At 35.0% G+C, this 17207-nt stretch overlaps 1 protein-coding gene across 1 annotated transcript; it reads right to left on the reverse strand.

Moving 5' to 3' along the window:
* Positions 1-262: 262 nt before the first annotated feature.
* LOC141674236 (uncharacterized) lies at positions 263-1042 on the reverse strand. Its single transcript, XM_074480953.1, has one exon. It carries the CDS (start codon positions 1040-1042, stop codon positions 263-265), a length of 780 nt encoding a protein of 259 aa, XP_074337054.1.
* Positions 1043-17207: the final 16165 nt, after the last annotated feature.

Below are 17207 nucleotides of genomic sequence, written 5' to 3' on the forward strand. Positions count from 1 at the left end.
GGTGGGCCAGTAATATCCTTGCCGTATTGTGGGCCAGAGCTTCTCCTGAAGAATGACTCCCACATATGCCTTCATGCACCTCTAGCATGCAATAATCCGTTTCCGCACAGTCAATGAACTTGAAAAGAGGAGCCAAGAAAGATCTCCGATATAAGGTATCATCTATAATCATGTAATGAGCTTCCTTGGAGCACAATAGTTGAGCAGATTTTTTATCCTGAGGGGCGATCCCTTCCTGTAGATAAAGGTAAATAGGAGTCATCTAATTGGGGCCGTATAAGAGTGTCAATACTTCCATAGGGGCTTCAGATATATGGGTTACTGAAGGAGATGCCAATAAAAATTTGTAGAGACCAATTGAAGGGGAACGATCCTTATCTGTATCCAGTTTAGCCAGAACATCAGCCCTTTGGTTCTCTCTTCTTAAGATCCCTTCGAGGGTAGCGATCTTGAATTCCAAAAGTATGGTTCGAATTTCTTCCAAATATTTTATCATCAAAGGTGATTTAATTACAAAACCACCAAGCACTTGGTTCACAATGAGTTGGGAATCACTGTGGGCTTTCAGATGCTGGACTTGTAGCGCTTTGGGTAATCGAAGTCCGGCTAGAAAGGCTTCATATTCAGAATAATTTTTAGTGGAGGGAAAATTAAACCTTATGGATTGTTTAATCTCAAATCCTTCGGGACTTATCAACAGGACACTAGCCCCACTACTGTCAGAGGTGGGCGAACCGTGAACAAATAGTAACCAAGGGAGAGGAAGATGCGTCAACATTGGGGAACCTTCCCAAAGTGTTTCAAATTCTGAAGGTGCGAAGCATTCAATTAAGAAATTGACCAATGCTTGTCCCTTGATAGACAGGCGAGGGAGATAGGTAATATTGAACTGGCTGAGTTCTATGGCCCAGTTTACTAGTCTTCCCGAGAAATTAGGTTTATGAAAGATTTTCTGTAGGGGTTGATTGGTGTATACCCGAATGTCATTTCCTTGGAAGTAAGGTCGAAGCTTCCTGCTGGCAAGTAGAAGAGAGTATACCATTTTTCTATAGTGGGGTATCTTGTCTCTGCATCCCTTAAGACGTGGCTGACATAATAGACAGGGAATTATTTGTCCCCTTCTTCCCGAATTAAGCATGAGCTTACAGCTTCAGGAGCCACTGCCAGATATAGATACAAAGGCTAACCAAAGAGAGGCCGGGAGAGGATGGGAGGATAGGACAGGTAAACTTTTAGAGAGTCGAAAGCCTCTTGACAAGAAGGATTTCATTGAAGTCTTTTGACTAGTTTATTCCCTTTAATGCATCGAAAAAGGGAATGCTTCTTTCGGCTAATTTGGAGATGAACCTCCATAAGTATGTTAAACATTCGTTTAAATACTAAATATGTCTGGGAGTTGTTGGTAAATGCATTTCCAATATAGCTCCAACTTTTTCAGGATTCACTTCCATACCACGCCCACAGATCATGTGACCTAGGAATTTCCCACTAGATACTCCGAACGTGCATTTGGAAGGATTGAGTCGAAGGCTATGGCTTCGGATAGTCAAGAATGTTTCTCTCAAGTCATGAAGGTGATCCCTCTTAATTTTGGACTTCACAATCATGTCATCTACATAAACCTGCAAATTCCTTCCAATCTGGTTGGAGAATATTTTATTCATGGTTCGTTGGTACGTGGATCTGACATTCATTAATCCCATAGGAAAGACCTGATAGGCGTAGACAGCTTTATGGGTAATGAAGGTTGTCTTGTCCTGATCTTCTAAATCTAGTTTAATTTGATTATATCCTGAGAAGGCATCCAGGAAACTGAAGAGAACATTTCCAGGAGTAGCATTTACAAGCTGATCAATGGTGGGGAGAGGATAATAATCTTTAGGGGTAACTTTGTTAAGATCTGTGTAATCAATGCAGATCCACCATTTTCCGCTAGCTTTCTTAACCAACACAACATTGAATATCCACTCAAGAAATTGGATTTCATAAATGAAATTGGATTTTAAAAGTTTGTTGATTTCTTCATCAATGGCTTGTTGCCTTTCTGGTGTAAAGTTCTCTCTATTCTGTTTTACCACTGCTTTATTAGGGTCAATATGAAGTCTGTGGATGCCAACAGATTCATCAAGGCCATGCATGTCTTCAGGTTTCTAGGAAAAGATGTCTGGGAACTCTCGGAGAAGATGAATAAGCTCTTTCTTTTGAGAATCTTAGAGATGTGAACCTATAGAAATGCATTGTGTAGGGTCTCCTTATGTTAGTGCGATGCTTTCCGCAGGCTCTCCAGGTTCAGCTTTAGGGGTACGGTATAACTCAGCCTTTGTCAAGGAGGTTTCTGAATATGAGAAGAAGCTTTCTATCTGAAAATTTTGAGAGGCTTCTGCTTTCGGAATTTTGAATACTCTAGAGGGGCTTTCTTCTTTTGGTTCTCCGTAGGGTTTTCTTTTTTTGAGTTGGATTTTAGCCAAGCCCATGGAAGTGGAATAGCAATACTGAGAGGCAACGGGATCAGTTATCAAATCATTAGGTCCCATAGGTATGGGGAATTTCACTTTCATATGGGGGGAGGATATAATTGCACCCAAGAAATACAGAGTAGGTTGACCGATGATGGCTGTTAGAAATATGTTGTAGTCTTGATGATAATTCACCAAAACACCTTAAGTAAATTTATTAAGTGTCTTTTGTAGCCTTAACAGATAACCACAGTTATCTATTCATTAAAGGAGTAGTGTATATTAATAAGCATGTAGCACATTCAGTACACTAGGATAACTGTGGGATTTGGTAGTTATTGTAGTTTCTACGTCATGTTTACTACAAGCAAGATATGTAAAATAGGTGGGCTAAGTGTAAATATAAAATGCCTTGTAATTTTATTTAAGTAAAAAAGTATGAATTTCTATGGAAACAACTTCAACTGCTAATCTACAAGCTTCAACGGATGAATCTACAAGCTTCAACGGATAACTCAATATGCCTTCAACGGATAAGTCAAGCCCTCAACGGATATTAGTTAAAGATGTCAACGGATGCTATCAAGAAAGCTTCAACAGATGAGACCATTGTAGTGTCAACCGATAATATCTAAGAAGCTTCAATGGATAATCAACAAGATAGCAGTTGATAGGGACTTGCAGAAGCTGACATAGTCACATGGGTTGATAGTGCATAAAAGGAATGTGGTTGCCTAATTGCAGGTGTTACAAGAAAATGAAGCATTTCCATTTCCATGCAAGACAAGCTCGTTCAAATATGTTGTATCTAACTTGGATTGCATTGGATAGAGAAATGAAGAAACATGTGAATTAGACCTAGCTGATAGAAATAATATTCTTCTCTTATTGCACATGTAACTTGATGAATATATAAACCAAGTGTAGCAAGTAACTTAGAACAAAAACAACTAGAACAACAAGTAGAAAAAAAGTTGTATCTCTAGAAATACTCTCAAGTTCTAAGTTGTAAAGATTACTTGTAAGCAATTGTGTGCATTCTTGCATCACGGAGATTTCTTCAATATGTACATCTCTGGTCGAAAGACAAATACACCAGAAAGTGTTTAAACTTGCGTTTATTTATTTTGTGTTAGTTGAATACTTTTCAAGTCTTATTTGCACTCTTGCATATTCAAAACACAGTTGTATATTTAAGAAAGAATTTTTCAAGAAAGCAAAAAAAACCAGTATTTCATTCAACCCCCTTCGGTAATTCTGTTATTGTACTGTTACGGAATAACAATTGGTATCAGAGCAAGCTCTTAACACATATATAGTTTAAAGATTGAAGCAATCAAATAACATGAGCAGGAAGGATGTTCAAGTGAAGATCCCACTTCTGGATAAAGACAATTATCATCACTGGAAAGTGAAGATGCACCTTCATCTACTCTCTCAAGATGAAAGCTATGTCAACTGCATAGAGAATGGATCTCATGTTTTTCGCAGGGCTGCAACGGAAGCTGGTGAAGCTACTGGAAATGAGCAAACTGTTCCAAAGCCCAAATCAAAATAGAGTGATGAAGATATTGAAGCAGTTCACAAAGATTAAAAGGCCATGAACATTTTGTTCAATGGTCTTCATCAAGACATGTTTAAAAATGTTATAAAATACAAAACTTCTAAGGAAATTTGGGATCAAGTTCAAGTGCTATGTGTGGGAACTGAGCAAGTCAGATAAAACAAGATGAAACTTCTCATACAACAATATGAACACTTCCATTTTGAAGATGGTGAGTCCTTGAATGATACTTTTAGTAGATTTCAAAAGGTATTAAATGGACTAAATTTGTATAGAAGAGTCTACCAAACCAAGGATTTCAACCTAAAATTCCTAAGATCTTTACCAAAGGAATGGAAGCCAATAATAGTCTCTCTCAGATAAATTCACAAGAGTACAAGGATTTTACTCTTGAGAGACTATATGATATTTTGAAAACCTATGAGCTTGAAATGGAACAAGATGAGCTGATAGAGAAGGGAAGGATGAAAGGTGGATTTGTGGAATTGGTAGCTGAGCAAGAGCGAGTGGTGGAAATGAAGGTTGAAGCAGTTAAAACTGCACCAAGCATGAATGTTTGTGAAGGCAGGTCTGAAATGAGCAAGGGAAAAGGGTTGATGGTTGAAGATGAAGACTATCCAAGCCAAGATGATATGGATGAAGTTGATGAATATCTAGCCTTTCTGTCAAGAAGGTTTGCAAAGCTCAAATTCAAGAAAAAATTTGGAGATGCAAAGTCCAACAGAAACATGGTTGACAAAAGCAAATTCAAATGTTTCAAGTGTGGGCCGAGTGGTCATTTTGCAAATGAGTGAAGAAAGCCAAATTCTGGAAAAAAAAAGTTTTGAGCTTGTTGAATATAAAAAGAAATATTTTGAGTTGCTCAAACAGAAAGAGAAGGCTTTCATAACTCAAGAAAATGACTGGGCAGCTGATGAAGATGATGCAGATGAAGACATGACATATGTTAACCTTGATCTCATGGCCAAGTCAGATGAAACAGAGGTTAGCTCATCTAGAAATTAGGTAATCACTACTAATCTTGCACAGCTTTCTAAAGATGAATGCAATGATGCTATAAATGATATGTCAACTGAATTGTATCATTTGCATGTCATACTTAAATCACTCATAAAAGAGATCATTAGAATTAAATAGAATAATGTGTTTTTAAGTGATAGAAATGTTGCATTAGAAACTCAATTCATTGAGTTTGAGAAATTGAATATTCAGTGTAAAATTGCTAAATATGAGTTAACAGAATCTTTGAAGAAAGAGGAAATTCTGAGAAAGCAGCTTGAACGTGAGCAAGAAGTCATTAAATCCTGAAAATCTTTTAGGGATGTTAGTGCACAAATTGCCAAAGTTCAAGGGATTGAATCATTTTGTGAAGAAGCATGGAAGAAAGACAAGAAAAAACTGAACCAAGAGTTAATTGATGTTCAATCAACGGATGATGAATTTTATCTGTTGAATGATAAAGCTCATCCGTTAAAATATGAAGCTCATCCATTGAAGGAGAAAATGTCCATTAGCAAAGGAAAGCTAGCAAAGTTAAATGAGAAATATGATTCAGTTACAAAGAATTTTGTCTCAAGAGAATCAAGTAAAACCAAGGATGCAAGGAAAGTGAATGTAGGTCACTTGTCAATGGAGCAATTTAATAACAGTTTGGAAAAGATTGAGGTCATAGCAGAATCTAAAAGGAAAACAAACAGGAATAAGAAAGTAGGGATTAATAAACATAACAACTATACACCTAATATGTATGCACCTAGAAAAACATGTGTGAAATGTGGTAGTTTTAATCATTTAGCACATAAACGCAGCGAAAACGTAAACTTAAATCTTAAAAAACCGAAACCCTCCGCAGGATCCATGCGAAAAATAATATTTAATTCGTAGTCCAGTTTGTTTACCTTAAGAAGCTTTACGTTAATGGAAAGATGGAGGTCTTTAATAGCAATCCAAGAACGATGAACGGAGATCCTTAGCAGCTGCTCCTCAAGTGTGAAGCACTCCACCGGTATTCACCAAGAAAACGATGTAATGAAGGAGGAGGAAATGGAGAGAATTAGGGTTTTGTAAATCTTTTTGGTTTAGGCAAAAATAGGGTCTATAATAGTATATTTATAGGCAAAATTTTCAGCTGAAAATATTCCCATAAAATATTATTATTATTAACCCTTTATTATTCTCACTAATAATTAAAACACCTTTTAATTATTAATCCTTTTTCTAAACTCTTTAGAAATAATTCTCTCACTTGATTTAATTTCTAAAAATTAAATTCTTAATTAATAATATTAAGAACCTTTTCTTAATTAATTTATAATCAATTAAATCTCATTTAATCAATTATTAAATTTGCCAATTAATTATTTATTTCATAAATAAATAATTATCAGCCATTATTAATTAATTCCTCCACCATTAAATCATTCTCTTTTATGGTGTGACCCTATAGGTTCAATATTAAGCCGGTAGTAGAAATAAATAATAATAAAACTATTTTATCATTATTTATTAGAATTCTCTAATTCATTAAATATGATTAATTAATTAATCATATTTATTCTACATCGTGAGGGATACTTCTCAGCATATCGCGACTATCCGGATAATACGAATTCACTGCTTAGAATACCAAGAACCTATTCAGTGAATAGTTATCGTACAATCAATTCCTTCTACCCTGCAATGTCACGATTAAATACAAGGCATGGAACTTGTGTCAAGCCTATCTTATTTAATCACTTGTTTTCCCATTTACTATGCTTAGTTCCATTTAATGTAAATTAGAAATTCCTTTTTAATTTCATTCACTCTGGCCAGAGATTCCTAAACTAGCATAAGTGGATCAGCATTGAACATTCTCTTCCTTCACTGGAAGGGTAGATCCTTTATCGATCATACACTATCTTCGTGTTCAAATTCCTATACCCAGTAGAGCCCTTATAATTGTCCCTTGAGACTAAGAACTAAACCAAAGCATAGTTCAGTGTACATAAAATGACTATGATGACCTCAAATCTAAGGATACTTGTACAACTATCACTATGTGAACAACTGCTGACACGTGAGTGAACTCCATCAGTTGTTCAGCTGTGTGAGTCATGTTCAATGAACTTATTCTATAATAAGCACCTACATACTAGCTATAGTGTCACCACACAAATGTCTACGAGAACAGACATCCTTCATAATGAAGCAAACATAGTATGTACCGATCTTTGCGGATTATTAATTACCAGTTAGTAATCCTACGACCAGGAACTATTTAAGTTTAGAGTTATCATCTTTTAGGTCTCATTATTATGATCTCATCACAATCCATAAAAAGCTTTACTCTAAATTGTGGTATATCTTATTTAAACATTTAAATAGATAGAGCGCGCAATAAAAACAAAACAAGTCTTTTATTATTATCAATGAAATCAAAACAAATTACATAAAAGTTATTCCTAAATCCTTATACATGATTGGACTTAGGACATATCTCTTTCAATCTCCCACTTGTACTAAAGCCAATCACTCTGGTATCTAATACCCATCTTGTCTTTATGACGATCAAAGTGACTCTGAGAAAGTGGCTTTGTGAGTGGGTCTGCTACGTTGTTATGTGTGTCAACTCTCTCGACGTTGACATCTCCTCTTTCAATAATCTGAATTGCACCACCATTCAGAGTAAACACGTTCCTTGACATGGATTTGCTTTCACTTTCTGATTGAAAACTAGAGTCAGTATAACCCTCTATTTTCAACTCAGATTCACAACCAAAAACTAGAAAAATGTCCTGAGTCCTTCGCAATTACTTAAGGATGTTTTTCACTGCTTTCCAGTGGTCTTCACCTGGATTGGACTGATATCTGCTCGTCACACTAATTAAATAAGCAACATCAGGCCTTGTACACAACATCGCGTACATGATAGATCCTATTGTTGAAGCATAAGGAATCTTACTCATACGCTCTCTTTCCTCAGGTGTCTTAGGAGATATTTTTTCGGAAAGGGACACTCCATGGCTCATTGGTATGAGACCTCTTTTGGAGTTTTCCATGCTAAACCTTTTAAGCACTTTCTGGATGTATGTACCCTGGGTAAAACCTATCATTCTTCTAGATCTATCTCTATAGATCTTCATACCGAGAATGCAGGATGCTTCTCCCAAGTCCTTCATGGTGAAGTTCTTTGATAGCCATACTTTGACTGATTGTAGCATCGGTATATCATTTCCTATAAGAAGTATGTCATCCACATACAATACAAGAAATGTTACCGCGCTCCCACTAACCTTCTTGTAGACACATGGTTCATCTATGTTTTTGATAAAACCAAACTCTTTGATTGTCTCATCAAAACGGATGTTCCATCTACGAGAAGCTTGCCTTAAACCATATATGGTTCGCAGCAGCTTACACACTAGGTGTTCATTTCCCTTAGAAAGAAAACCCTCTGGCTGTGTCATATACAGTTCCTCCTCAAGTTCCCCATTGAGGAAGGCCGTTTTCACGTCCATTTGCCAGATCTCATAGTCGTAGTAAGTAGCAATTGCAAGCAAAATCCAAATTGATTTTAACAGGGCTATAGGCGAAAAAGTTTCGTCAAAGTCAATCCATTGCCTTTGTTTGAATCCTTTTTCCACGAGCCTGGCCTTATAGGTCTCCACCTGGCCATCTGCTCCAATCTTTCTTTTGTATACCCACTTGCACCCAATAGGCTTAACACCTTCAGGCGCCTCAACCAGAGTCCATAATTGGTTGGTATACATAGATTCCATTTCGGATTTCATGGCACTATGCCATTTCTCTGAGTCAACACAACTCATAGCCTCATTATAGGTCACAGGGTCGTCATCATCAATGATTGACAACTCATTGTCATTCTTAATGACAAGGCCATAATACCTCTCAGGTTGGCGAGACACTCTCCCTGTCCTACGAATGGGCTGTTTCACAGAAGGTTGTTCAGTCTGAACAGGTGTTTCCACTTGATCCGTAGTAGTTTGTGCTTCTTGAACTTCATCAAGTTCAATTTTTCTCCCACTGTTTCCTTCAAGGATAAACTCCTTTTCCAAGAAGGTAGCATGTCTGGAGATAAACACCCGATGATCGGTGTAAAATTAATACTCCAAAGTCTCTTTAGGATATCCCACAAAATTACATTTTACGGATCGAGATTCCAGCTTATCTGGGTCAACTTTCTTGACATAAGCTGGACATCCCCAAATCTTAACGTGTTTAAGACTCGGTTTCCTTTCTTTCCATATCTCATATGGTGTTTGAGGAACAGATTTGGAAGGCACCTTATTTAGTAAATATGCTGAGGTTTCCAATGCATAACCCCATAGGAATACTGGAAGATTCGCATAGCTCATAATGGACCGAACCATGTCTAACAAAGTTCGATTTCTCCTTTCAGATACCCCATTTAACTGTGGAGTATATGGAGGAGTCCACTGAGAGACTATACCATTTTCTTTGAGATAATCTAAAAACTCTCCATTCAAGTATTCACCACCTCGATCTGATCGAAGAGTTATAATACTGTGTTTGGTTTGTTTCTCCACTTCATGTTTATATTCTTTGAACTTTTCAAAGGCTTCAGACTTGTGTTTCATCAAATACACATATCCGAATCTAGATCTATCATCTATGAAAGTAATGAAGTACGAAAATCCACCCATGGCTTGCGTAGACATTGGTCCACAAACATTTGTGTGTACCAATCCTAGCAAATCTGTAGCCCTCTCTCCAAGTCCACTTAATGGAGATTTGGTCATTTTACCCAATAGACAAGACTCGCATGTAGGATATGATTCAAAATCAAAGGGGTCAAGTAACCCTTCCTTATGCAATATCCGCAGTCTACTTTCACTAATATGACCTAGCCTACAGTGCCATAAATAGGTCAAATTTTCATCATCTCATTTTCTTTTATTAGTTTGTTCAATCTAAAGTAAATCATGCTCTACGTCGCATACATACAGACCATTATTTAAAATGCCACGTCCAAAAAGAACATTATCTCTAAGGATAGAACATTCATTATTCTTAATAATAAATGAAAAACCATCCACATCCAACATAGGAATAGAAACAATATTCCTCACAATAGAGGGAACGTAATAACAATTATTCAAAATAATAGTCTTGCCCGTAGGCATATGTAAACTAAATGATCCTACAGATATGGCCGCAACCCTTGCTCCATTGCCCATACGTAGAATCACCTCATCTTTTTCAAGAGTCCTACTTCCCTTTAGTCCTTGCAACGAATTGCAAATATGAGAACCACAGGCGGTATCTAATACCCAAGTAGAAATTTGACCTAGTGACATATTAACTTCGATCATGAACATGCCTGAATCAGAAGCGGTAGTCTCACTACCCTTCTTCTTCAATTCAGCAAGGTAAACCTTGCAGTTCCTCTTCTAGTGCCCAACTTGTTACACTGAAAACAAACAACTAAATTAGGACCAGTCAACTTGTGAGCATCTAGTATGCTCCGGAGTGATAGTGCAGAAGACATGACAAATATACTAAATTTGTAAATGATAAACACATAACAACACTTAGGAAATATTCAATTTCATTTCAAAACACTATATGAATCGGGTCTGTATTCATAAGTGTCTCCCACTAGTTTATATAATTTTTTTCAACCCCCTAAGTGAAAATTAAGCATTCATAATGCTAGTGGGAATAGGGATCCTACATTCCATCACACAACCTCGGTTGTGGCACGAAACGTCATGTGATGTTCAATAGGCAGACAACTCTTGTCAATTACATCTTATGTTATTGCCTAATATAAGTTTAACCTCTTGAATAATTGAGTCACGGCTGTGGCATGACAAACTCAATATTCTAAGTCAAGTCTAACCCAACATTTCGTACAATTGAATCAGTCTCCAACGGCCCACGGTTGTAGCACGTACCGACCTTTAGATTCTAATTCAATGTACACATCTCTATTTAATAGACAAGTATTTCTTATTTCGAAATCAAAATCCTCGGCTGTAGCACGAAACGACAATGATTTAAAAATAAGAACCACTTTCTACCATGTTGGAAGGCTATGACCGACACAAGCCCGTTGTGTCATTGGCCAATTACTACTTGATATTATTTAATTTTAGAGGGATTATATTACGTTACAATCATAATCATATTATAAAGAGATTCTTCCTTTTAAATTAAATATTTCAAATCAATAATCGATAATCAGATGATTCCCAGATCGGGTGGAGCATTGTCAAGAGGCGTCACTTAATAACCCTTTCTTACAGATAGAAATCTGTTGTTGACAGAATCATCCTTTCTCTCAATATTTAAAATTCATATTCAATTACGTGTTTCATAAACACAAGAATCTCATGATCGTATTCATAATATTTATTGTTAAGGCAAGAAACGATTCATATTCTAGATTTTCTAGAGCACGCCTTATATTGATTTAAGTTCACCTAAATCTATCATCGCATGGTAAACATAGGCATATATCTCATATATAAAATTAAATAAATAAGTAAATGTAAAGTGCAATAAAGTAAATGTGTTTGGTTATGGCCCCATCCTATGTGATCTTTATCAAGTTCATGAGAAAGATTAAGGTCAATCTAATATGGTGATGGAAATAAATACAACTACTTATTACGTAAGTCTTCTTGTATGCCTCGTCTTCTTCTTTGTATCACCTCCATTGGATAGCCTTCTTGAGTCTTCAATTACATTACATGATTGAAAGTAAAACTAATCTAATGAACTTACAAGAATAACTCGAGTTACATTCGAGATTTATGATTACAAAGATTGACGACATGCAAGTCGTATTTATAACCAAAACCAAAACCATTACACTAAGGTCGAAAGGCCATAACCATCCACCATGCTCATACAACACATAAAAGCATGTTAAAACACATAATCTGATCTTAACATATCATATTATCCATGATCTAATCATAAAAAGAAAAATATGACAATAATTAGAAAAATCAGAATCAAATCAGAAAAACAAGAATCACTGTTTACGGGTAGTAAACGACGTCAAACGCCTTACAGACGAGTCGTTGATAGCTCTAACTATCAGTTTTGTTCAGACGCTCGTTTACCTATGGAATAGGGTTTTCGTTTGTGTAAATCGGACACCAGACCCAGATTTCAGCAAATCTGCAGCAGCCAATTCAGAATCCGTATCTAATATGATTCTCATAATTAGAACAAACATAAATCATGTATATATCAATATATATACAGATTACATAATCATCTTATGATTATACAACTCACATGAATATCATATATTCAAACCATACATATATAAGCATATTATATCAACATCAAATCATGGCGAATCACGTACATGCTCATATATCGAAAACAGTTAAACACATAAACGAATTAAAAACTTTTCGCAAGTAGTTCTGATGCCATTGAAGGGTTTTTAGCACATAAACGCAGCGAAAATGTAAACTTAAATCTTAAAAAAACCGAAACCCTCCACAGTATCCATGCAAAAAAATAATATTTAATTCGTAGTTTAGTGTGTTTACCTTAAGAAGCTTTACGTTAATGGAAAGATGGAGGTCTTTAATAGCGATCCAAGAACGATGAACGGAGATCCTTAGCAGCTACTCCTCAAGTGTGAAGCACTCCACCGGTATCCACCAAGAAAACGATGTAATGAAGGAGGAGGAGATAGAGAGAATTAGGGTTTTGTAAATCTTTTTGGTTTAGGCAAAAATAGGGTCTATAATAGTATATTTATAGGCAAAATTTTCAGCTGAAAATTTTCCCATAAAATATTATTATTATTAACCCTTTATTATTCTCACTAATAATTAAAATACCTTTTAATTATTAATCCTTTTTCTAAACTCTTTAGAAATAATTCTCTCACTTGATTTAATTTCCAAAAATTAAATTCTTAATTAAAAATATTAAGAACCTTTTCTTAATTAATTTATAATCAATTAAATCTCATTTAATCAATTATTAAATTTTCCAATTAATTATTTATTTCATAAATAAATAATTATCAGCCATTATTAATTAATTCATCCACCATTAAATCATTCTCTTTTATGGTGTGACCCTGTAGGTTCAATATTAAGCCGGTAGTAGAAATAAATAATAATAAAACTATTTGATCATTATTTATATAAATTCTCTAATTCATTAAATATGAATAATTAATTAATCATATTTATTCTACATCGTGAGAGATACTTCTCAGCATATCGCGACTATCCGGATAATACGAATTCACTGCTTAGAATACTAAGAATCTATTCAGTGAGTAGTTACCGTACAATCAATTCCTTCTACCCTGCAATGTCACGATTAAATACAAGGCATGGAACTTGTGTCAAGCCTATCTTATTTAATCACTTGCTTTCCCATTTACTATGCTTATTTCTATTTAATGTAAATTAGAAACTCCTTTCTAATTTCATTCACTCTGGCCAGAGATTTCTGAACTAGCATAAGTGGATCAGCATTGAACATTCTCTTCCTTCACTGGAAGGGGTAGATCCTTTATTGATCATACACTATCTTCGTGTACAAATTCCTATACCCAGTAGAGCTCTTATAATTGTCCCTTGAGACTAAGAACTAAACCAAAGCATAGTTCAGTGTACACAAGATGACTATGATGACCTCAAGTCTAAGGATACTTGTACAACTATCACTATGTGAACAACTGCTGACACGTGAGTGAACTCCATCAGTTGTTCAGCTGTGTGAGTCATGTTCAGTGAACTTATTCTATAATAAGCACCTACATACTAGCTATAGTGTCACCACACAAATGTCTATGAGAACAGACATCCTTCATAATGAAGCAAGCATAGGATGTACCGATCTTTGCGGATTATTAATTACCAGTTAGTAACCCTACGACCAGGAACTATTTAAGTTTAGAGTTATCATCTTTTAGGTCTCATCATTATGATCTCATCACAATCCATAAAAAGCTTTACTCTAAACTGTGGTATATCTTATTTAAACATTTAAATAGATAGAGCCCGCAATAAAAACAAAACAAGTCTTTTATTAATATCAATGAAATCAAAACATATTACATAAAAGGTATTCCTAAATCCTCATACATGATTGGACTTAGGACATATCTCTTTCAATATACCTATGTCACCTATGCATGCCTTTCCTGTTATGCCTCCACAGATGTCACTTACACATTTTGCTAATATGCCATTCACACATAATTTTTACTATGCTGCATTTAATATGCCACAAATGCCATATAGCATGCTTGTCTAGAATACCATATTTGCCCAACCTATGCCATATCATGTTAATAATAATGTGCTTGATGAATCTCAAACTAATCACGGGTTTCAAAGGCCTACCCCCAAGATAAAGGTTGATCTTGAATTACCTGAGTCTAGTGGTGGAAAGTCCAAGAAAATTAAGAAGAAAGCTAACAAGGAAGGACCTAAGGAAACTTGGGTACCAAAATAAACCTAATTTGGTTTTAATTTGTGCAAGGAAATAGAAAAAATATATGGTATTTGGACAGTGGATGCTCAAGGCATATGACTGGAAATTCTACCCCGCTCACAGGGTTTAAGGAAAGAGGCGGCCCTAACGTTAGCTTTGGAGATGACATCAAAGGATATACTATAGTATATGGCTTCATTTCAAAAGAGAATGTCATTATTGATGAAGTTGCACTAGTGGATGGAATTAAACACAATTTTTTGAGTGTCAGCCAACTGTGTGATAAAGGCAACTCAGTTACCTTCAATTCTGAAGCATGTGTTATCACTTGCAAAAAGGATAGCAAAGTGGTTCTTACTGGAGTAAGAAGTGGAAATATGTACTTAGCTGACTTTAACTCTACAAATGCAGACTTAATCACTTGTGTTTTCAGCAAAGTAAGTCAAGATGAAAGTTGGCTATGGCACAAGAAGCTATCTCATTTGAAATTCAAGATAAAGACTGAATTGGTCAGGAAAGACCTTGTTAGACACATTTCTCAAGTTTAATTCTCAAAGGATGGACTGTGTGGTACTTGTCAAAAAGGAAAACAAATGAAAGCATCATTCAAAAGGAAGCTTGAAATAACAATTGTTGAACCATTACAACTGTTACATATGAATTTATTTGGACCAATCAATATATTATCAATTTCCAAGAAAAGATATTACCTAGTTATTGTAGATGATTTTTATAAATTCTCATGGACATATTTTCTTGGATCAAAGGATAAAGCAAGTAAAATCATCATCAATCATATCAGGAAAATCAATGAAAGCCATATGTCATAGCCTATTTGTTTATTCGAGGATTTAACTCAACTCAAATAAGAATGTAATAAGTAAATAGTAGATCCACAGTCAAAGAGATCTCTCCAAGTAACATCTGTCAAATGATTCAGTATCAATTTTCATCTACATCTTTAGAAATTACTTCACTGGAAGAAGTTCAAGAAATTGATCAAGCCTAAGTGATATAAATCAATATTATGGATTTAATTAAGTGACAAAGATTTCGTCAGGGTATCAATTAATTACAGGGATTTAATCTGAAGAAAATCAAGTAATGAAGAAACATCACAGAAGTTAGTCATTCATGAACCAGAAAGTACATCGAGTGTCAACATTGAAGTGGTGAAATGGATTCATGATTTTCAGAAGATTGTCATAATAGTGGTTGTTGTTCAAGAATAGTATTAATTCTCTATTAATTAATTAAGTTGTATATTTAATTAAGAAAATAAATTTTATCTGCAAATATTAATTTATTGATTATTTGGATTAATTGATTAATTAATTCTGAATTAATATTATGGTTTTTCAGAATTGATTTTGAATTTAAATTCAAAATTAATTCAGCAAGACAATCTTTTGTATTAGTATGACAATCGGTATGACAATCAATAGTCATACTGAAAGTCATGCCAGTTCATTTAAATTGTCTTACTGGAAGTCTTACCAGCTGTGGTGATTGTCTTGCTAGTATAATCAATAGTCCTACCGAAAGTTCTACCAGCTGTTGGGATTGTCTTGCTGAGCTCAACCGATTGTCTTGCTAATTAAATCAAGTGGGTTGATTGAATATAAAACAACAGAAGCTGATTGTTAACAGTAGCATTGAATATCAAACCAATTGAAGAACACAGAACAAAAGCAGAGAACTTATTGCAATTTCTCAGGACATTAATTTCTAGTATTTATTGTTAAATCTAAACCACTAGAAATCCTTCTCTTGTTCTTGTGTAGCTATCTAGCGGATCAAAATCCCTAGAACTTAATCTCAAATTGCTTTTAGCATTTGATCCTTTTTTATTTCAAAAAATAGAAAAAGTTCATGTCGAATTTATTCTAGATTTGGAATAATTTATTTGAGATTAATCCCTTGTAAATGATACCGTTGTTGTAACACCTTTCTAGTTTAATAATAGTTTTATTTAACTTGAATTTTGTTTCACTTTTTTATTCCGCATTTTATCCGATTAAACGGTATAGTTTGTATTCAACCCCCCCTTCTACAAACATATTGGGACCTAACAATTGGTATCAAAGCCTTCTGATTAACGAACAAATCAAGATCCTAGACTTTTGCGATTCTTCCACTCCTTGAATTTTTATTTACTCAAAAATTCATAATGACTACACAAAAAGTTGGAACCGTTAAAATTCCACTGTTCGATAAAGAAAATTATATTATATGGAAGAAGAAGATGCTCTTGTTTTTACAAGTTGCAAATCCCAAAATATCTGGACGTGTTAAAGAAGGGTCCAAAAATTTCGATGGTTATTGAACCAGAGGTTATAGAAGATGATGTTGTAATTACCAAAGCTAGAACCTATGTAAAAGATCCTGAGGATTTTTCTCCTACTGAAAAAGAAGAAGCCTCCTTGGATGCTAGCCTTCAATTAATTTTAGTTGATTCCCTTGATCCCTTGATGAACAGACATATGATGAACTGTAAAAATTCCAAACACATCTGGGAAACTATTGAGGTGATTAATGAAGGCACAGAGGAAGTTCGGGAGAACAAGTTAGAGATCCTAACCTCGGAGTATGAACATTTTAAATGCAATCAAGGAGAAGGAATTAATGAAGTGTTTGAGAGGTACAATGCATTGATCAACAACCTGAACATAAATATGAGTTATGCAAATCTTCCGGTATTCCTATGGGGTTATGCATTGGAAACCTCAGCATATTTA

The sequence above is a fragment of the Apium graveolens genome, chromosome 7, assembly GCF_009905375.1.
Source record: "Apium graveolens cultivar Ventura chromosome 7, ASM990537v1, whole genome shotgun sequence".
Classification (NCBI taxonomy): domain Eukaryota; kingdom Viridiplantae; phylum Streptophyta; class Magnoliopsida; order Apiales; family Apiaceae; genus Apium; species Apium graveolens.

Excerpts from the sequence above, each read along its gene's own strand:
- LOC141674236 (XM_074480953.1), bottom strand. The coding sequence starts at position 1,042 with ATGGTATACTCTCTTCTACTTGCCAGCAGGAAGCTTCGACCTTACTTC.